The sequence below is a fragment of the Platalea leucorodia genome, assembly GCF_965183815.1.
Source record: "Platalea leucorodia genome assembly, chromosome: 16".
Classification (NCBI taxonomy): domain Eukaryota; kingdom Metazoa; phylum Chordata; class Aves; order Pelecaniformes; family Threskiornithidae; genus Platalea; species Platalea leucorodia.
This window is the reverse complement of record NC_138838.1, coordinates 4,380,836-4,403,357: the sequence shown is the minus strand read 5'-3', so window position 1 is coordinate 4,403,357 and position 22,522 is coordinate 4,380,836. Positions and strand designations below refer to the sequence as shown.

The window sequence follows — 22,522 nt, the reverse complement described above, 5'->3', positions numbered from 1 at the left end:
AGCTTTGATTAGGTAAGGTCCAACCTGGTCATAACAGGGCTCAGGTCTGGGTTTTACCCACCATTCCCCTCTGCAACAGTCCCCTCCTCCCTTTCCCTCACAGCAACAGCTGGCAAGGGGGAAGGAGGCGAGAGAGAAGGCGGTAGCTGGCACCTAGCGCCAGGGGATCAGCCATTGCCCCTTGGGAGAGAAGGTGGCAGGCTGGTCATAAGCTTCCTGTAGGCCAGGTCTAGCCCGCGGACCAGCTACTGGACTACGTCACCAAGATTAGGTACACCGGCAAATGTGGTTTTGTATCCTCAAAAATAAATTATAGCTGTTGTCAAACAGAAGTGCTTTTGCTCATACTGACCACCTCTAGAACTCTGGAGGGGGGGTGGGAATCAGTAAGTGCAGACTAGGAAAAAATAAAATAAACATTTTCAAGCTTTTAAGATAGTAACAACGTAATGAAAGGAAGAAAATAATCCCTGAAGGGATAAGCTCTGTTGACGGCACTAGGAGAGAGAAGGGCTACTAACAAGTGGATTTGTTCTTTTCCTCGTTGAACGCTCAGCAAGGTGTCTGCAAGTACCTTTCAGCAGAGCACAGCTAAGGACTTGTGCATGGTTTCATTTGGTCTCATCCGGGCAGCATATCTGTGTTTGAGGCCACTGGGACAAGACCGCGATGGGGTAGGGGCTGAGGTGCTTTTAGAGACACGCCCAAGGCTATGTCACTTCTCTGCAGAAAGGCTGCTGATTCTCTTATCCCCAGCTGATATCTGTTAGCTGGAATCTACAGAAACTGGCCAGAGCTCATTCTGGAGCAGAGATGACATGCATGATCAGGAAGAAGCAGAAGGATGAGCTAGCTAAGTTCAGACTTGCTTTTAATTGTATCTACACACCTCTTGGGAGTGTTCCCGGTGTGAGGGAGCTTCCTAGCTTTTAGACAGAACGCAGTATCACCACTTTCTAGAAAGATGCTGTCCATCTTCATCACCGGGGCTATGAGAACACTACTGGTTTGCAATCACCATTTCAAGGTTAGGTTGTCCTAGGGGCTATGTTCAGATCGATCTAGTGACTGAAGTGGGTGCAGAAAATGATGTGTGCTCGGTAAGCAGAGTAAGAACTCGTATCTTCAGGGTTGGGACTTTAACCCATCTAGCCTGACCTCCTATATCACCAAATTACAGCCAGTTCTCTCTGCGTGGAGTGCAATAGCTCATGTTTGAGTTCAATAATGCACTTTCTAGAAAGGCAATCAACCCGGATCCAAGGAAACAGAGGGACAGAGCATACACCCCTTCTTTAGCATTTTGTTCCAGAGGATAATCACTCTGTAACAAATATGAACCAGATGATTCATTAGGATTTTTCTAACTCCAGCTCTCAGCCATTGTTCTGGTTCTTGCTATGCCTTTTCCCACTTGATTAGAGCTCTTAGAACTGGCATTTTTCTCCCCACGATAGAACTTGCACACTGTAATCAAATTGCCTCTCAACAACCTGTAACAGCAAACCCCAGCAACGTCTCTAAGCTAGAATCTACTCTGTTCCTCTTAAGAGGTAGTAACCAGTGATTTTAGCAGTTCAGTCATATGAATCATCCTGCCAGTAAAGCCAATTCTATCACATTTTTTCCAGTTCCCTCTGCTTTTCCTTTACATAAATCTCATGACATGGATGCACTGGCATCTGCTCGGTTTGTCTGTGAGTTTCCATGTGCAGCTGAAGGTGTTAGGGTTGGCCGTAAGACCCTGCATGTCTGTGTCACTATGCCTAACCATTGCCTCCTTCTGCTGTATCTGTACATCTCTCTGAGCTGAAACTCTTTGTGTCGGAAATAAAAGGATGCTCTTGCAAGGCCCTTCAGCTTGGTCCTGCATTGTTCCGTGTTCGATGGACATCAGAAGCCTGCCCGAACTTTGGAGCATATATGTTGGCCTTTAATAGTAAGTTGGTATTTGGGCTGGTTTCTCTTTTCTGGGGAATTTGCTGGATTGAGGGGATAAAGTCATTCTGCAGCCTTTTTAGGCAGTTATTTTAATGTGAAGTAAGCTACCTAGGCTTCAGCGTCAGCTGTGTTTGCGTGCTTGGTATTGGTTACAAATGAAAAGAAAGAAATTAAATTAAACTTCCATTTCTTAAGAAAACTGTGCTTTCTTAGCTGCTTTCAGGGGAACCATTTGATCCATAAGACTAAGGTCTTTAATTTTGCCTTACCTTTTAATCTCATCAACATCTTCTGAATGTTGTTTTCTGTGTGCAAAGCCCAGGGGTAGCCCAAGCAGTGAAAAAAAAGAGTGGAGTAGACTTCAGAGCAGACCATACACATTTGAGGGCTCCTGGATACTTTGGCCTCTGTGGAACTCGTTGAGCCCGTAGCTCAGCCATGTTTAGTGCCCGATATGTCTAACTTAAAGAATGCACGAGTTTTGCCTTCATTGCTGGCCAAGCTGTGTGGTCTTTGTGAAGCTATTTCACTCTTTTTTTTTTTTTTTTTTTTTTCCAGTTCTACCCTATTTTTTTCTCCTTTTGGGCTATAGAATATTCTGGGTGAGCACTGTCACTTGACCACATTAGTGTACACCAGTAATTCTGGAAATTCTGAAATTAGTGGGAATGTGAAGAAGCAGTTTTGTTAGCATAACCTTTACCATGTCAGTCACATGTGAACTGCAGATGCTGCTATGGAGTAAAAAATAATTCCCTAGAATTGGACAAGTCAGCCAAAATGTTATCCTATGTTAATCCAGCTATGTTGTTTCTGTTACAGAAACTGGCTCTGGGACATCTGTGCAGATCTATTCTCAACATAAAAATGTCACTTAGCACTATTTGGGAGTGTCGTGTGTCATCAGAAACGGTGCTTGCTCCTTTCCTCAATGGCGCATTGCTCAACCAGCGCTGAATTGCACGCTGACTCACCAGAAAGCGCCCTTTTCGCCGGCAGCATCCTGGGGGTGCCTTTTGCAGTATCTCACCAGATTACTGGCATAGCCTGGCCCTGGCGTCATCGGTGCGAGCTCTGTGGAAAGGGTGTGACGAAGCCAGGTGCGTTGAGCACACACACACCACATTGTGAGCAACTCCAGTTTCCTCAGAAAAAACTGTCACCTCAGAGGTGACAGGGGTTTTGTTTAAATGCATATCCCTGAGACAAAGGCTTTAATCACGATACGGTTTTGTAGGTAAGATCAACAAACTGAGAGAAATCTTGAAATTGTAACCTACTGTTCTTGGACAAGTGCATGTTAGGTCTCTAGCAGTCATTTTATTTCTCTGTTTTTAGTTAGCTTTTGTAGTCTTACTACAGGTACGACAGGCTGGAGCCACCCTGGTTGTGAACACTTTTATCTCTTTGAAGGCTTCTCCTTTTGAAATGAAATTTCTCTTGGCCGTTCTTAGCTCAAAGGTGGAACTTTATAGGGAGCAGGATGAAACTGTTTTCAGTGGGGTGAACTTAGGAGCCATTTTACTTCCTTTGAAGATGTGTGTTCTTCCTGAAGCAACTTCTGTGCAATAGGAAAATCGTCTGGGGCCAAGCAGGAGCTGCGAGGCCGGTAGCCCATTCTGGTGTGGCCTCACACTGCCTCACGCCACCGTCCCTTCCCGACAGCAGCCGTTCTGTGACTGTAGGTGGGTCTGCGAGTTGAAAAGCAGGCAAGGAGATTTTTTTTTTTTTTCTGGTACGGATTTTTTCTTAAGGCCAGCTCTGAGGGCTGGGCCTGTGTGGCCCACGGGGAGCTCGCTGTCGAATACAGGCCAGTATCGCCTGAGCCCTTGTTTGCTTGCTGTGTTTCTGCCGGCCGGCGCGCCCCAAGCCCCGGCGCGGTGCTGCGGAGCGCGAACCCCCCGCTGAGGGGAGCGGCCGCCCCGGCGCGAGCCTCCGCCGGGGCTGAGGGGCGGCGCGCGGCGGGCGGAGGAGAGCCCGCCGGCCCTCGGGGCGGGGCGCGCGCGGCTGCGCGCGGCCGCTGAGGCGGGCCGGGGCGCGCGGGGGCGGGGGCGGAGCCTGCGCTGGGCCCCGCCCCGCCCGGGCAGCTGTCAGAGGCGGCGGCGGGGGCCGGTCCCGCGGGCAGGCGGCTGGGGCGGCCGCGGGATGCGGCGCTGAGCGCGGAGCGGCGGTCACTCTGCGCCCCGCCGTTGCCTCCCGCAGCCCATGATGTGCCTGGAAAGCGACGGCTCCTCCGGTAGCAGCCCGGGCTGCGGCGGGCGGCTCCGAGCCGGCGACGAGGAGGAGGAGGAGGACGGCGAGCGGGGCTGCTGCGGCCGGGGCGCTGAGGGAGAGGTGCAGACCCTGTCCGGCAGGATGAACCCGCCGGCGGGCGGCAAGCACCCCGAGCGCCCGGCCGCCCGCCACAAGGCGCCGAGCCTCGGCCGGGCCCGGGTGGCGGCCGCCGGTATCCTCAGCGTGGGCAACGTGCTTAACTACCTGGACCGGTACACGGTGGCAGGTGAGGGCACCCCTCGGCCTCCCTCCCCGCCGGCGGCGGGAGGCGTCCGCTGCCGCCGCGGGGGCAGCCGCTGCCCGGGCACCGGTGCAGCCGCCTCCGTCCCCACACGCCACCCGCCCGGTGGGGCCGTCCCGGGGGCGGGGGGGGGCGGGCAGCGGGGCTCGGCCGCAGAGCCCGGCCGGGGGCTCCGGTTCGCCGTGCCCGAGCTGGAGCAGGTCGTGAGGGCGGCGGTGCGGCCGGCTGCGGCCGGTGCCCATTGTGCAGACAGACCCTCCGGTATTGTTCTCTAGTTTGTCTGAATTTTATCGAAAATAAAAGGAGGTGTCCTTTGTTTGTCTGGGCTCGGTGGCGGAGTGAAGGTTTGGGGGGGCTTTTTCGGCGAGGAGCGATGCCGGGTAGGGCTGGCAAACGCGGAGGATACTTTATGTGATTTTGCGGGCTGATGGGAGAAGCGTTATCGATCTGAGGAGCAGTATAAATGCTGCGGGTGACAGGTGCAGCGGCTGTCGGAGAAATACAGTCTGCCGTGAAACGGGGGAAATAGAGGAATGCGATCACTTCTGGTTTTGCGGGTGAAAACGGCACTGAGGCACATCACCTCTGCTTTGTTCCTGCTGCGTCCCTCCCGCCTGGAAAGCCAGGCTGTCCTTCAGTGCTCTGCCAAGGAGCGTCCCTTCTCTGCAGAACTCAGGAGTAGGTGACAGCGGAGCTGCCTGGTGGTTTCTGCTGGCTGGCGGTGGAGCGATCCGCAGAAGGAGCAGCAAGGCAGCTGCATTGCACTTTGCAAAGCGTCTGTTTTCTTGAGGTAAACGTTTTAAAATCGTGCGCTCCCTGACGGATGCGTTTTACCAGCCGTACTGTGTGAAAGGCGCTCTGTGCCCCAGCGATTACTACTACTACGAAGCTCGGCTCTGAAACAAATGTGTGTTAGGATGTTTGCTGTACCAGTCCCTAGAGGGGACTCCTCATTTATTCTTGTCAGGCAATAACAGCAGGGAAGAAGATGATTACTGAACTTTTTCTAATTAGAAATGAAGTAGGCTTGTTGGTATTCAACTGTCTCATGTAATTAAAATATAATACATATTCTGTATTTGGCAATACTGATAATTTTATCTTTAGAGCTTATAAAGGCATTTGTGCATGTATAAATTTTGCTGTGTGCATATACATATTGTAATCACTAGGAATCAATGTGGTGTTAAATCAGATGTTTGTTTATACTACATTAAAATAATATATGTTTGTAGGGCAGTAATAGGGTGCAAGGGACATAAATCTAGTTGCTGTTGTCAGAATAAGTCGGCCAGGTTGGCTTTGTTTTGTCTGGGGTAGGGAGGTGGGGAGGATTAGAAGAAAAACTTAACTGACACTGTTGTGGCCTTTTTTAGACCGGGCTTGCTCCTTCAGGAAGCATAAAGGCCAGTCTTGGGAAGTATTGAGTGCTCGCTTGGTAGTCAGTATGTTACACGAGGAAGCCTGAAGATAAAATGTTGATCTGTTATTACTGAAGGAAATTGTAGATTGCTCCTTCACCCTCAAATAGGAATCTCTCTAGTAAAGAGGTTTACCACAAAGCACCATTTTCCTTTAATGTATGGAAAGTTTCTTTTTCAGGAAGCTATCCCCCGCTCCCCCTCATGTATACTCAGTCTATTTATTTATTTATTTTTTAAAAAAGCATTATCTTGTTCACCTATTTGCTCTAGTACTTTCAGCAAGAGCTTTGTCATCTGATTTTTCTGTCTGCAAGAACAGAAGGCATGGGGTGCTCTGGCAAAGGAAGGCAGAAGCATCTTCATTTCTGGGAAGGCTGGAAAGTGCCTGACCAGAGGATAAAAATGCCTGCCTACTGCAATGTAGTATTGCCAGTCCTAATGCTACAATCGCCAATATTTCTAGGATAAGCTCTGCTTTTGCAGTGCCCAATAAGTGCCCTGTGGAACTTATCTGTTAGCTTTCAGCTTGATATCAAAAGTTTAAGATCTCAGACATCAGACTTTCCTTTGGGGACAGGATCAAATTTTACTTGTTCTTTTGTTTTCTGTCAATGGGTATGTATTTTTCAAACTGGTGTTTTATAAAACGCTAACCCAAAACAAGGAATAATTTAAATCCAGACTAATAGAAGAGCTTTGGTAATAAAAATGATGTGTTTTGAGCTCAAAACTGACTTTATAATAAAGTCTTCTCTACAAGCAATCTTTGCTTTTGTATTTTTGAGACTTAGTGCATACCACATGCTTATGTGATGTGCACTTGCATATGAATCAAGCTAGCACTTTGAATATTCAGCTCATGTCTCAAGACAGGTAATAATTAGTGAACACAACTCTTCAGACCTTCAAAGTACATTTCAAATATGAATTGTTGCAGCATCGTAATAAGGGAGTTTAGCACTAGCCATGTTATGGCAGGGGAAGTAGCATCAGAAGTTATGATTTACCTAAGGCCAGTGAACTGTTGTGAGAACTGGAATTAATTTCTGGTTCCAGCTCTATTTGAAACAAGTGTTAGAAGAGCAGCAGTACCAATGGGAACTGGTTCCTGAGGATTTGTGTCTTTAGGGTGATCCCTTCTGTGGGTTCTCTGACGTCAAATAAGGGTTGACCTCTGTCATTAACCTTTCTCTTCTTGACTTGTAAGAGTCTCTCTTCTACCCAACCATTTTTTTTAAAATGAAAGTGTTGGGAGCTTTGGGACTTCTTCCTGCTGTCAAATTTAGGCAAAAGCAGGTCAGTGGTCTCAAAAGTGATTAGTAGGCAGCTGACAGACGGACATAAGGAAACAGAGGATCCACTTTATGAGCACAATACTACAAGTACATCTTCTATCTTACTTGAAAACTTGGTTGCAACCATTTTGGTCTTCCTGGTCATAAATGCAAGTATTAAAAAAAGCAAGTATATATTTAATGTGTATATATATAATAAGTATATACAAGTATATATTTAGTATATTTTTAGCTAATAGGAGAAAAAAAGATCATATATGGAGTGCTTTGTTGCAAATGTAGTTCCCTGGGTATCTTCCACTATTTTCTAACATAACCACATGGAAGCTAGATAACATGCATCCAGTCAACGCAAGGAGATCTTAGGTAAAAGAAAGAAAACTCTAGGCTGACCTCTCCTATAGTACATCTTGCTCCTGAAAGTACAAAGCAAATGCTTTTTATTATGTGTTGCTGAAAAGTAAAGAGCAAATGTGGTATTTCTTGGTGTTTGCACTCTGGATACAAAGACATTGTGTATAATGAGTTGTTCTTGGGTAATCTTTTTTCAGGCGCAACAAACAAGGAAGGAGCTGCCTGTTTCCTTAGTTTTGGTTTAATATCTTCCCAGCATAGACTAAATGGATTTAGGATGGCATATGCCTTTTGGTATCTGGGATGTTCCGCAACAGAACTTGAGTGCAGTTTTCTGAGATACAGGACATATTCAGCTTCACACCTGACAGTAAGTTGCAGCACTTTTGGATGATGAAACTGGGCCTCCACTGAGGACTGGCCTGCTTCTTGCTGTTTAAGTTTCTTCCAATACTTTAAAAATAAAAAGCCTGCACAGTAATAGTGGATCTTTCAATAACGTACTTATGTTTACACAGAGTTGGAAATTTCCAGTGTTTATGGGGAATGTTAAAATATAATGATATTTGGGAGAAGCTGTCCTAGACAAGAAACGGGAGTGCCTCTACTATGGCTCTTCTAAAGAAAAGATTGAAACCTGTGCTGCACATTACTGACTTGAAGGGAAGTGATCCTCTGCAATTTTCTTAATAGGTCTTTGATCATACCGAAAACAGTTGCCTGTAGAAAAAGCATTCTTTCACGAGCCATGATATTTTGCTGCTATTAGGAAAGCAAAGAGTAAGGAAAAGGGAAAACTAGCAGTAGTGAAACTATTGCAGGATCAGCTGTGAAACTACAGCATTTCAGCCATCTGGTGATGCTGGGACATACCTTCTTCCTTAATGAAGTTTTGGGAAAAGTCATCTTGCCTTCAGAAGTTTGGAATGTGGTTTCGCAATTATGCCATAGATGACCTTTTACTGTGCCTGGTGTTGACGATGAAAATAGTCTTGCTTCATTAGGGTGTCACCTCCACCTTCTAATTCAGACGCTACTTCCTGGCATTTCTGTGGTGCCTTTAATTTAAAGGTAATGATTTAATTAAGCTGGAGAACTACCCAGCAAAGTAAATGAGTCTTACTATCCCACTACAGAAGGGGAAACAGAGTTGTAGAGTGTCGGCGATTTGCCTGTGGTAATGTAGTTAGTGGCAGAGTCTTGGCTGGTATTAGTTCATCCTTGAGGTTCTCTATCCCTATGTCACAGTACGCCATGGGCTTTGGTCTGCTGTTTTTGTCCTGTAAATGTCTGTAACTTGCTAATAACCATATTTGTGTTAATTAGGCTCTCATTACAACACATAGTTGCAAATCAAATACCATTCTTTGAAGATACATACATGCAAATGATTATTGAAAGTTGAAAGTCAAGTTTAAAACTATGTAGTACAAGCTATAACTGAAGGGTTAGGAAGGGTTCAACACTAACTCTCAAGTGCAAAGACATTGAAGAGTTTATAAGCCAAAACTGCCTTTTATTTTTTTTCCACTTGTGAGCTCACATTTGTGATAGTAGTATATTATCTCATAGCATGTTTCATACTGAATGATCTTCATGCAGTCTGAGAGCTCATATATGTAATGGGATAAAGAGGACCCCTTATCCCCATTGTAACAAGACTGTGCTCAGTGCTTATAGTTTCAGGGAGGAAACCATTAAGTGGCAGTGTAAGCTCTTCATTTTTTTTTGTCTCTTGTTGAGCTAATCTGAACCCAGGACTCTGCTATGGAAGGAGTGTAATGTTGGAAAATATTAGAAAAGAATATTGACAGAACCTACTTGAGCCAGCAGTGCCACTAGCTCATGCATGTGAGAATTTGGAAAAGGACAACAATGTTTTGCTTGGACAATAGGTACTTGTTACTCGCTCAAAATTCAAGAAGTACTGCACTGTGAGCAGAAGCTAGAAGGACGGAACCTCATACACTTCAAAAGCAGGCGATAGAAAGCACTCTGCAGCACAGTGACAAGGACTGTGTAGGAGCATCTAGTCCTCTTCACGTCGTGTTTTCCCTGTCTGTTGGGCTTTATTGCATAGTCAGCTGCTTCCTGTTTGCCGGTTCTTACCCGAGTTGGCAGGATTTGTTCCAGAGTATTTTACATTTCAAGTGAAGTCTTATTATGTTTAATCATAGTATTTTTCTTCCTTGTGATGTAGGTTTGCCAGATAGTTACTATCTTTGTTATTATGTGCAGATTTTCCTGTTTGACTCTCAGATACTCTTTCATGCATGTTGATTAATTTTATCCCCAAAGCATCCAAGTCATCACAGTCAGTGAATGTGGCCTTTATTACATGGAATTAAGATCCTCATAAATATTGAGTATGTTCTTAAGAATAATGTGATGATCTTAACTAGTCCCTTGATCTCTGAGACTGTCAATATCAGAAGCTGTGCGGAAAAGCTTCTCTGGTCAAAAGTGTGGGAATTCTGTAATCATTCCTTCAGGACTTTTCAGATAGCATGCCAAGCTGTAATTGGGTTGAATTCCATCGGTCAGCTTGGTTTTAGTTGCTTCTGTTTGTTATACATTTATTCTTTATTGCTTCTGCTAGACTGTATAGCAGAAGCAAATAATCTGCCTATTAGGTAGCATGGTGGGTTACTAAGTTCAATAGTTGTTAAAAGCTGGTGACTTTCCCCTAATATGAAATCCCATAGCTCCTGCTTGGGCTTTCAAGTGCTGAGGAATTTGTGATTGAAAGGTGATGTTATAATGTGTCGCCTGAATCAAATAAGGTTTGTAAAAGTCTTGAGGTTCCTTGTAACTGTTAATAAAGGCTCATGGTACCTATTCAGGAGATTCAATGGGAAACTATAATTTTATTTTACCAATAGGAATTAGGAAATTCAGAGATCAGAACTCCTGCAGTGTTGCTTGTTTGCATCATCGTTGCTTTATGTGTATTATAGACCAGGACATAGTTGTGCAGCTTCTACTGAATCAGATGGTGCACCCAAGGTACTTACAATCCATGTATATCAAGAGATATCAGAGGGCTGTAGGCCATGGATGGGAGAGTCTGAAGGAGACAGGAGACAGTATTGGTTAGTGTAAAGGGCCCTAGGAGATTCGCAGATATTACTTATTTGGTAGACAGCGTAGCCAGAGTGAGGAGGGGTTTGAGGGAAGGAAATGGTAGCTTTCAGCAAGTGTTTACAGACAGCATCTACCAAACATGATGAGCATCGCAGGAGAAAGCATGAAGATGTCTGTTGGAAATGGATGCTGGAGGGTGACGCCCTTTTGCTGGTTGAGAGTATTTTCTGGAAATTGGCACTGTGGATGTAGGGTGGTGAGTGTTCCAGGAAAAAAAAAAAAATGTATATTCAAAATGAGTTCTGCGAAGGACCTGTGAAGTGCCTAAGGGGCCATGGAAGTTAATGGGAGTTGAGCAAAATGGGCTTGGGCTCAGAGCCCAGAGAGGTGTAAGTGAGGTGAACAACTCCTGGTGGTTTCCGGAGAAGTTTGGGTACGGAACTTGGCACGGACCTCTCTTGAAAATTGTGTTTTTGCTGAAGGGGTCTGAAGTTCTTAGTCTGAAAGTCAAGACACAAATCTGAGACAGATGCAGGCAACAAAACCCAAACAAAAACAAACAAACAAAAGCCCAACCAAACAAAAAACCCCCAAACCCTTAGTTCTGTGCTTTAGCTACTAGAACCTCCCTTTCAGTTTGGCACTATTAAAACAGTGTGCCGCGCTATTCATAGACTGGACGAGTACTTTACTTAGAATTGGCATGCACAGTAGGCATCTCATAGACATTTTTTTTCTTTTTTTGACACATCTGTTTTCATTGTTGTTTTGTGGGTGTTTGTCTTATGTAAGCCAGCTATTTCTGTAGGGTTGCAGGGAAAGGAAGTGAAAGGGAGGGAACACTAATTTCCGTGCTTCTGGTTTTACAGCAATATAAATAATCAGGAAAGTGAGAATGTGAGGGATCCTGGATGACTAAAGGGATGCAGGATCCTTCACTTTTGAGGTCATTGCTTTGGATGTATTGCCAGTCAGGAGTGGCTGAAGGTTTCTTTTGGAAGGCTCTTGGATGAGCTGGTCAGGACCCTGTGGCGGTCTCCTTCCACTCTTCGTTGTGCCGTGTGTTTCATGAAAGCCTCCACACAAGGCATGGCTGGGAACTACCATGTTATCTCTTAATATATAAAATGACAGAGTAAGGCATTGAGTTCTTCTGTCAGGCTGATCCTTCTAGACAGCAGTGAAGCGTATCATGAAAGCAATGTAGCTGCTCCCACCTATTCTATGCTTCTGTTTTTGAGGGAATAAATATCAATCATCCCTCTCCAGAACTGTTGATCTTCTACTACAACTGACATCATAGAGCAATTTTAGCTGAAGGGAGAGAAATACAGAAGAAAAACTCAGCTTTATGCCTTGCCAGACCCAAATTCAGGCTTCAGCAATATGAACATACCAGCGTTATGTTGTAGGTGAACAATATTATCTCCTAAAGGCTTTTTTTTGTTGTTGTTGTTTTTAAATACCTTTCCTATGCTTCTGCTGGTGGCCAGAAACTGCAGTGGCTGAACAGAACAGCAGAGGGAAAAGATCAGGGTTATACGGAGAATAGCTGCAGTAGCAGCTTAGAGCTTGGCTGGCAGAATGAGAGAACCCCATGCTGGAATGAAAATCCTTTCAGCCTTGGCATGTGATGATGTTTTTTTATTTTAAGGCTGCATTGAACCAAAACTGCAGTAATCCATTTTACTCCTTCAGGCTTCTGCCAATAATTATGTAAATAACAGAACACAGTTAATTATTTGTTTCATAGCTTCCCATTTTCTTTATTCATATTAGAAACATGTCATTATTGTCTTAGACTGTGAGCCCTGTGTTCTTGGCAACATGGAAAACAACAAGAGCGGGTGAACTGACAGAGTCAACAGGACTTCTGTCTGTGTGAAGCCTGCAGGGCTTGAATTAAACCTACCCGAAGGTTAACTTTGATTCATATGGCTGTCCTGTGATTTGGTGATCTGTTCTCTCTGCATATTCTCATTTCAGAGAAGCGATCCTTCGGGAGACTGTGCCAGCAAAGCAGTGCAGATCTGAAAGGGGGGTCTTGCCCTGTTGCTGATATGCAATTTTCACTTCTTTCTGCCTGTCACCTCTGTGTTTCATGATTTGTGCCTGTGTTGTACTGATGACCTTGGACATTTTGCATTTATGCTGGCATATATAGTTGCTTTAGCACAGTTCTGCTACCAGGTGTGCACTTTAGGAAGTCTACAAACCACTGCGTGCTCTTGCTGTATACCTTTTCAGTGAGACTTTTCATTTGAAAATGTGAGACTGACAGGATGTTTTTTTCCCCATAAGATACTGGATTCTCATTTTTCCATTGCCTTTAGTGTTGGGTGGTTTTCTCCAACAGGCTCGTGCTTGTACGCTCTATCCCAGCTAGACCCACTGTGGCTTGGCTGTCCTGAGCAGCACGAGTTAAATAATTTGGTCAGCTATCCGGGCTTTAGTAGTTGAGCAGGTTGGCGTATGAAATGTTGGTTATGGGACACTGAATCAGGGCTGCTTAAGCACTTTGGGGCAGGGACTAATTTTGTGCAGTTCCAGGCATACTGTCAGTGCTAAATAATAATTAATATAGGATTGCAACACTATTAATAAATGCTGACTGTGTAAGTTAGGAAACAAACTATGCAATAAGGAAAAATTATTTCTAATGTACCAGTGTGCCTCATAAAAAGTGGTCATTGCATGTGTTTGTGTGTTAAGCTATTAGAACTCAAATACTGCTGCAGCTATACTAATGTTAAAACATTTATAATAGTCTTGTTATTTCCGTCTAGCAGCCAGAAATGCTGACTAACTTTCAGGATAACAATCTTTTATATAGTCAGGAAACAAAATACCCAAGGGCCGCCAGTGACTGACAGCTATAATGCTCTGATTAAAACTGACAGTTCCAACTTATCAGCTCAGCCTTGGATGTGTTAGTCCCTTCTCTGATGGGGAAGAGAGGGAGGAGGACAAAAAGCAATGTAATGTGATAGTATTAGGAGATGAGACTTTTTTTTTTTCCTTTGCAATTTTTGAGGAATTTGTAACTCAGAAGTACCAAACAAGGTACCTGAGTAATAGTGCTTGGAAGGGCAAACATTGATCTCTCCATGATGACCTTCCTGTAATAAGATACAGAAAATATAAGGTGCCAGGTTCTAGTCAGTGGTTTTTAGACTATGACAACAATGTGCTGAGATTCCTGAGCTTCTGATGATCAATTAAGCTACGGTGTTTTATTTCCAACTGGTATTAAGGCAAGGGAGATTTTTTTTTTTTCTCTAAATGAGAGGAATCCTGGTGTTTTTGTTCATCTGTGCTTGCACACAGACTGCATAAACAATTATACAATTCCTAATGAAAAACCCTGAGTCACTGGTCAGAATGTGAGGTTGTTGGATGCTGATTCTGGCCAAAGGTTGGGCACTCGCCCACTAACACTCCACACAGTGAGTGTATCTTCTGCTCTTTCCTCCCTGCTTTTCCCCCCAACAGCATTTCTTAGCTGTCAAGGCAATAACCAACTTTATTTCATTTACCTCTGTGTTCATTTAATCTACTTTTTATATGTATGCAGGTGCTGGATGCTCATGAGCAGTTTGCAGTGCTTCCCTAGCATGTATTGCTGTGTGCTTGCCAGCTCTGTGATGTACTTTGAACTGTACAGAAGGGCTGAAAAAGCAATAAATTTAATGAATTTTCTTCTCTTGCCTATTTCATTATAGCAGGGTCTTGGTAGAACTGCTAAAATTTAGGGTTGCTTGCTATTTCCTTCATAAAACATGTATTTTTAGGTAGTCATAGTCTGCACCTCTTACATGTTGGCAAATTCCAGCTTGGCATAAATGGATGTTACTTGCAGTTATTTTGTAAGCTTAGATGTGTGACCAGTTTTGGAAGTTAGTGCACTGTTTTATATGTGCTTTAACACCCATGAAATTGGGTAGACCTTTCACTACTTCAATAAGCTTTGGGTCGTACTCGTGAGTCATTGAGGTTGGGGGCACTGGAGAAGTGGGGCATCTTTGTAAACCTGTGTCTCAAAAGTTACAGATGCAGTGGAGGGAGAACAGCTCTTGCTTCTTGGAGCTTATTTCTAGTGAAAATACATTTGTTGAGTTGCTGCATAGTGCCCTTCCAGAGGTTCTTCGACTCTCGTGCCATGCTTCAGTAAAGCTCTTACAAGCTAAAACACTTTTCCAAGTAGGGTTAAAACTACCTTTGCCCTTAAAGGTGTGCTAAGATGCATGTGATATTAAGGCACATTTTTGGCAGCTCTTCAAGGTGCAGTGAGTGTCCTTTAAGTTATTACAAAGCTACCACAATTGTCAGGTTTTTGGACTGTGGATCAAGAGGGATTGCAACAGTAGCGGAAGAAGAGAGAGGTAAATCACTGTTGCTCTGCATTTCATTGTTCTTGTTAAACTTCTTTTTCTCATTTGGAAGTGACTCAAAATTAGTAATGCTTCTGTAGTCCTATTATGTTCAAAAATATATAATGGTATAAACGTCAAAGTCTGTACATCATTGCAAGCTTACATTTGCCTCACAAGTGTACGTTTAAATCACTTGCATTGCTGAAAGTCACTTTACTTAACAAGAATAAATTAGCAGTAGAGCTAATGTTTGAATCAAAACACAAGTGATATGAGTGTCTGCATAGAGGTTTCTATCTGTAAGCACATGCAATACAATCTGAATCAGGATTTAACCTTCTTGATTTAAGTATTTAGTCAATCCATCCCTTCACGTCTTCTGTGTGAATAGGAAATATGTCCATCACCATTTAGGAATTACTGGACTTTGTAACCTGACAGTGTTTGGTTTTATTCATTCTTGTGCAACTGAAGTACAAACTGCTGTAATCTTGGGTGGGAGAGATTTCCTAAGCAATTGCTGTCTGCAGCAAGAGGTTTGTGTATGCGGAACAAGCCCAGCAGTGGGAGAGTTCGGTTTGCCTGGGCAGTCAGAGACATTCAGCCTCTGGTCTCTGTGCAGAGGCTGCCAGAAAACAACAGGTAGGATCAGTGTGGACATCGCTAGTTAGTAGATTTAAATCACAGATCTGGTAGTGAAGCTGTTTGTAAATTGCATTAATCACACTTTTGGCTGGCAAAACCAATATTTTGCAGCACTTCCGTTTTCTTGGTAGATGAAAGCGAATACATAAAACTTTTTGCTTGCATGAGCTTGGCTTTAGTGAAGGAAACTGGTAAGAAGAAAATTTTATTAGCAGCACAGTTTTTCCACTGTTTTCAGGGGTTTCTTTTGTTCTGCAGGACTAAGGTTTGTGTTTTCTTTTTAATCAATGCTGTTGATATAATATAGGAGATCACTGTTTGCAGCTTCCATTCAAACACAGGGACTCCAGTTGCCTCTGCTAGCATTGAGTCGTAAAGACAGGAGACCTAAAATACAGATCTCACAGTCATGCAGAAAGTTTCTATTTTAAAAAATAGGTTTATAAGTATGGTGTTTCTAAAATATATCTGCTCCTTTATAATTACACACTTTAGATATTAATACATATAACTTTGAAAGTATAATTTAGACTCCGGTACGTAGTGTCATGACAATTTTAAGGTAGGTTTAAAAAAAAAAAAAAAAAAGTACCTAAATATCTCAACGAGCAATTTTCTTCTTTAGTGATATTCTTGGGCTTAGTCTGGAGGACCTGATCCTAGACTCTGGTGTTTTTTTGGGTTTTGTTTTTTGTTTTTTTTTTGTTTTTTGTTTTTTTTTTTTTCCCCTTTTAACCCAGAATGCCATAGAGACTGTCTCTTAAAGAAACAGTCCCAGGGTGCTTCTGTAAGAATTCAGGGCTAGGGGGAAGCAAGAGCATGCTTTGGGTATTTTTACGTTACAAGTTCTGGTTAGAAGAGAGTCTCTTGGCAGCTCTTAAAAAGCCAGGTAGTAAAAGACTTGGTTGGTGGTAAGCTGCAAGAGTGTAGCACCTGCAAGCGTTACGGACAACGTGTCACTCTGCGTGTGTGGTGGTGTGTTCACACACAGGTTCCGGACTCTCCTGCTCTGATGTATTTCTTTTAACAGATTAGTTTCCCTTTAAATCTGGGATAGCGTCTTTCCAGTCAAAATTGCTATGCGGCGTGTGGTTTGCTGAGGGGAAAGCAAGTAATTTTTTGTCTACCAAAGGATCATGCCATGTCAGCTGTCTGATCTCCCTGTAATTTTGCTGTGGACCACTGTTCAGTACCCCTGCTGCCGAGACTGCAGCTGCGCGCGCCCTTGAAGTTCAGCATGGGTGCTTAGAGGGTCCTCGCTCTTTCTGTTTCTTTCCTTCTCTCCCTCCCCCAGGCTCTCACTTGCATGTAATCAAATTAAACAGTGGCACCAGCCCCAGTGGAGAAGAGCTCCTCTGTTAGAAAGCTGTCCCTCTAGAATTTGCACACAGATTTCATCATTTGCACCTGCTGTTGCTGGCTGCTGCTGTGACCTTGTGTGCCAGCAGCCTGTGCTGATAAGCGTTCCCTGTTCCTTCTATCTCAATTAATAGTTTTAAGGACACTTAATTCCTTGCCAGTCTTCTAAAGCTTGTCTTTGTCCATAAACACTCTGCATTATATTTTTACAGGGTCCAGTTGAAGAGTGCTTTCAGCGCATGTAATGAAAGCTAGAAAGGCTAGTGTTATGAGGTTTCTGTTAAATACATAAAGAAAGGCAGCAACCCAAATCACCAGCAATTGGTGTCAAGTGATAACTGTGCAAGGATGCTGGGTCATTCGAGACAGCAGCAGTCACTTATGGAACACTGCAGACTTCTATTTGAAACCCACTGTAAGTTGGTAAAGCCTCTCTTGCTGTTTCTATTCAGCTCTCTGGGCATTGTGCCTTCTCTGGGGGACAGGGCTGCTGCCTTTTCCCCGTGCAGGGCCCGATGTGCCAGACACACCTGCCTTAGCAGCTGCACTTTGTTGAGTAGGATCGAGGTGCAGCAGCACGCGAGTGTGAAATGGCCATCAGGCTGTGAGACTTGCCAGGTCTGCCTGCTCTGCACAAGTCCTTCCACCATGCTTTTCACTGTCTGATGAACCCCTTGGAGTCAAACCAACACTTTTTCAATGTGGAAATTTGAAAGCACTGCCTCCATCACTACCTACAGGATATTTCCTTATGTCATGAAGCCATCTCATTTAAATATTTTACACTTCAAAGCATTCACTTGTTTCAGTCCAGAATTCTTTGGTTCCACACAGACTTTATCCACTCTCTTCCTATCATTGAGACAGCACTGTGCAGTGGAGCTTTCTAAGAGCCCTGCTTAGACCAAGCAGCAAACTGTGGCATTTGGTTTCCTTTGGGGTTCGTTGCTGCAGCCCCATCATTGTGGATAATTTTCATGGGATGTTCTCATTTGGGCAGTGGATGTTGCAGATCTCGCTGGTGGGTGTTACAGAGGTAAGTGTACCCATGGAAGGGCGGATCTCTGTGTCAGAGTTGGAGAACGTTGGTGGAACTGCACAGGGTGCAGCCTGCCTTGTTGCTTCTGCTATTGCACTGTTAAAAACATCAATCTTTTTAGCTGCTAAATATCTCCCATTGATTGCTAAATGTAGTTACTTATGTACAAGCAAGCTCAAACAATGGAAAATATATGAAATATGAACCCTTTCTTTGTGCTCGGGTGGGAACATTCATCTTGCTTTGGTGAGGAATGTTCACCTCATGTTTCCGAACATTGTATTCAGCAGATGAGCTGTTTCCTCCTCCTTCAGGTTTTGGTTTCTCCTTTGGAGATGGGGGCTTAGATGGACTGTTAGAGTAATTATCAAAACGAGCAGGCGTGGTTTTAAAGATGCTGTTGTGTGATTTTTATTGTTACTGAGTGGAGAGGAGTGGAAATTGGCTTGGTTCTTGTTTTGTTTTTCCATAGTTCAGTCTATTGACACGTAGATGAGCAAGAGTCACACTGGGAAAGAGCTCCCTTTTGATTCTAGCAGTGTCCCCAACTGGAGAGAAGACTGAAAAATGCAAGGGATCCTCAGAAGAAAAAAATCCTACAGCTGACAGCCTCCTGTCAAGCAGCATATTTGCAAAGATTATGGAAATTTTCATGTCGCTACTGAGTTTTGTCTTTGCTGGGTGACTCTGTCACTTTGCTAAATTGCTGAGAGAAGCCTCCTTGTACAGGCATGGGCATATTTTCACACATCCTAAGGTAATGAGAGTAAATTATGGGGAAACTTCGTTCCTAAACAGTTGCTCTCAGCCCAATTTCACGGAAACTTTAACAACACAACAAATACAAAACCTTAAAAAAAAAAAAAAAAAAAAAAAAAAAAGCCCTTAAAAATAGAGATGAGGTTAAAAGGAGACTGTGTCTAATTTTGTTAGCATTGTGGTCCTAATTTGTCGCTTCTGGTGACTTGAATTCCTCACAGATTGCTGGTTTGTCTGCAGATCTGTAATTCCCACATGCTGTAATTTTGCCCTTGGAAATGTTGGCCACTGGCAGCTCTGTCTTTCTGAGCTGGAATTTTGAATGTTTTAAACTCCTCAGCATGGTCTTTTTCTGTTTAATCTAGGTGGAGACGCTTGCGCCTCGGGGAGGACTGAGCAGCTGTCTGTTGTGCGGTAGTGAGAAGGCAGTGGCGATGAGCAGGGTGCTGGGGTGCAGAAGGTGCCCACTGTGTGTGTAAAGAAGGTGCTTGGATGGCACGCTGGCTGTAGGGAGCAGTTTGTGTTCTTCGGCAGCAGTGTAACCGTCCGGCAGAAGGATGTGCTGGAGAACCAGGCTGTCCTCTTCCAGGATGCTTCAAAATGTGAGATCGAGAGCTACTGCAGGAAAAATTCTGAGGTGTTCACTATGCAAAATCCAAGAATCTCCCAAATAGTGTGCTCTGCTCTTTAATTCCTGTCACCTAGTGGAAGGGTCAGATATTGCTATGAGCCTTGGGCTACGCTAGCTACATGCTTTGAGTTTCAGCTAGCACCCAGTCTCTCATTTTAGGCCATATGTTTAATTGTTATGTCATAAACTGAAAGAATATATTATTTATTATGAAGTCTGAAATGCTGAGGTGAAAGGAGAGATGGATCTGAGTTGCGCTTTCATCTGGTTTTCATCATTTCAGTTGGGTTTCATCTTGGTGGTTTTTTGTTGTGTTTTTTTTAGGAGCCCTGAGAAATTAAATCTTATTCTTTGTTGTTTGCTTTTTACATCAGTTTTATCCTCTGGGCATCCCCTGTTGTTGTTATAACCTTTACTGTACTCATAGCCTTGGTATGGATTTCTCAAGTAAGAGGACATGACAAGTAAACGCAATTAACCGAACTATTCAGATCTTCAAGGGCTTACGGTGTACCATAACCTGTGGATGGAGGTCGGTCTTGAAGTACAAAGATACTTTAAGCTTCAGATGTTTTTACTTTGCTGCTCAGCTCTAAAATTTAGTGGAATTTTGATGCTTACTAAAGTAGTCATGAATGCTTCTTAAACAAATCTGAAATGCCCGGGGAAGGCTTTTCGGTTATACACTTAATTATGTATTATTTCCATTTACAGTTAGGGATTGCAATTAAGGACGCTGTCGTGCTGTGTTCTGTGCAGACGCCTAACAGCCATGGCTGTCGGGAGAGCGGAGCTCTCTGCTGAGCACGTGCATCACCTGTGCCATACCTACACGCACTAATTCCTTCACTGGCCTTTCCGTATGTATAATAGGGATCTCTCTGCTGTTGGCACCCCTCAACCAATAAGGCTGATCCTTGTTATCTCTGCTTCTAAACAAATTAACGGAGTTCGATGTCGCTTAATGTGAAGCAGAAGACTGGGCCTAAGCAGTTTGCAGGATGAATATGTGGTGCAGCAGCAGCAGTAACAGTGCTGCAGCGCGCTTCTGTGCAGACCCTGGTACAGCGAGAAGGCAAAACCACATTCTGTAATTTTATGAAAGAAGAGTGTGTAATTTAAGCAAAATACTTTGCTTGATGGGCTGCAACCATTTATTTTTCAAACGTGCTGTGAAATGTTAGTAGTGGGTTTGTATAAAAATGTTTGATTGTGCAGGAGGAATGTTTATTTTGGGCTGAAAAGTTTCAGAAAGGAAATGATATTCATATCTTGATCAAAGTTGAGTAATGTGAAGTTTATAAAGAAAATAGCTGGGCTGAAGTCTCTTCAACTTAGTGTGTATGCAGGGCAGTTGCAGGGTGTTTATACTGTACAGCTGAGATCAAGATTTTACTACTTTATTTTCCTGTGTTAGAAAGGATAAATGGAAGACAGAACAGAGAGCTCAAGCTAGGTTTTGGACACTGCCACGAGGTATTGCTGTTTATTTACCACAGAGTCCTACGGTCCGCAAGAGTGGATCCTATTGCAGAAGTCACTGCTCTTTAACCCTGCTGCATCCGTGTAGTGGTGCTGGAAGCAGGACAACAAAGAGGATAGGGAGAAGGCTTCATCGTGTCAGGGGATGTCAGCAGGACCACATGAGGAACACAGATGGCCCATGTTCCAGAGTGACCATCCTGCAGACCTGCTGCGTGCTCCCGAATAACTGGGCACAGCCTCTCTAGCTCTGTTTTCCCACCTGGCATAGCAAGGCTGTCTAGCATATCAGAACTCCTCACAAGTAATCAGTGAGTAAGTAACAGTGGTCCCGTAAGTTAGTTAATTATTATTAGTATCCTAGTGCTGGTGATGATGCTGATCTCTGCCTTGTGTTTGGAAACTGAGAACAGCAAGGGTATCTTTTCAGCTACCTGCTCCAGTTGTTTTCAAGCTGCGAGAAAAACACTGATGCTCCCCTAGCTGCCTCTTGTTTGGCAGGGCTTTCCAGAGTGGCAAAGCACCATGCTCCTGCAAATGAACAGGCAGTTAATTTGTGAATGAGTTGACCTGCATACCTAATTTCCTTTCACACTTCTTGTTTGCAGCTGATGTTAGTGCGTATTAAAACATGAAGCTTTCCCTGCATTATGCCAGGAGAGAGTGAGCATGTGTGTGAAAGGGAAGGGAGGGTAAGGGCTTTTAAGTAAAAATATAATGATGGATGGCATTTAAATACCTGGACTTGGACAGAAATTGATGATGTAATTCAGAGCACATCAATTAATATGAAGGACTTGGAGAAGAAATTGATGCAACTCAAAGCACTTTAGGAGGCTCTGGAAGCAGTCTGTATCTAGCTGGAGGAATGGAGGCGAGCATGAGGACATGCTTCTGCTGAAATAAGATGTGCTTGGTCATTTCTGAAGGCTTACTTAAATATTTGTGGGCAGCAACATTGTTAATTTTGTCTTCTAAAGCAAATTAGTTATTGGTTTTTTGCAGGGAGGAGAAAGTAAAGCAAAAACATGCATTCCCCTTTACCTTCCCATTCTCTTCCAGGTGCTTTTGCTCCCGCTCTAACTGTGGCCATGGCCACACAAGTGGCTGCTTTGGCAAGTGGCTTAGGGAGCAGCAGCAAGTGGGGCAGGGCAGGTAGGTGGGAATAAGCAGGTGATAAGCAAGGTAGTGGGACACTGTGCTGATCAGATAAGAAAGATAAAGCAATTAAATTTTTATGTGGGTAAAAAAACAGGCAAATAATTTGTCCCTGATCAGGCCAGGTAGCCATAGTAGTATTTTGGTAGCAAAGCAAAAGGCAGAGGATTTTATTTACTTCTAGCTTTACAGGTGCAGGGCTTGTTTCGCAGCAGTTACATGAAAAAGAGGGTGTTGAGTTGGTCAGGATAGAATCGTAGAATCACAGAATCGTTTAGGTTGGAAGAGACCTTCAAGATCATCAAGTCCAACTGTTAACCTAGCGCTGCCAAGCCCACCACTAAACCATGTCCCTAAGCACCACATCTCCCCGGCTTTTAAATACCTCCAGGGATGGGGACTCAACCACTTCCCTGGGCAGCCTGGGCCAGGGCCTGACTGCCTTTTCCGTGAAGAAATTTTT

At 43.9% G+C, this 22,522-nt stretch overlaps 1 protein-coding gene across 1 annotated transcript in view; it reads left to right on the top strand.

The window, feature by feature from the left end:
* Positions 1–4,146: 4,146 nt before the first annotated feature.
* The window catches only part of SPNS2 (SPNS lysolipid transporter 2, sphingosine-1-phosphate), a gene marked incomplete at its 5' end in the record, with an annotated part of 138,798 nt that continues 120,422 nt past the window's right edge, over positions 4,147–22,522 (top strand). Inside the window, one exon of the mRNA XM_082327903.1 lies at positions 4,147–4,441. Within this exon, the coding sequence (XP_082184029.1) occupies positions 4,147–4,441 (295 nt within the window). The remainder of the gene's footprint in view (positions 4,442–22,522) is intronic.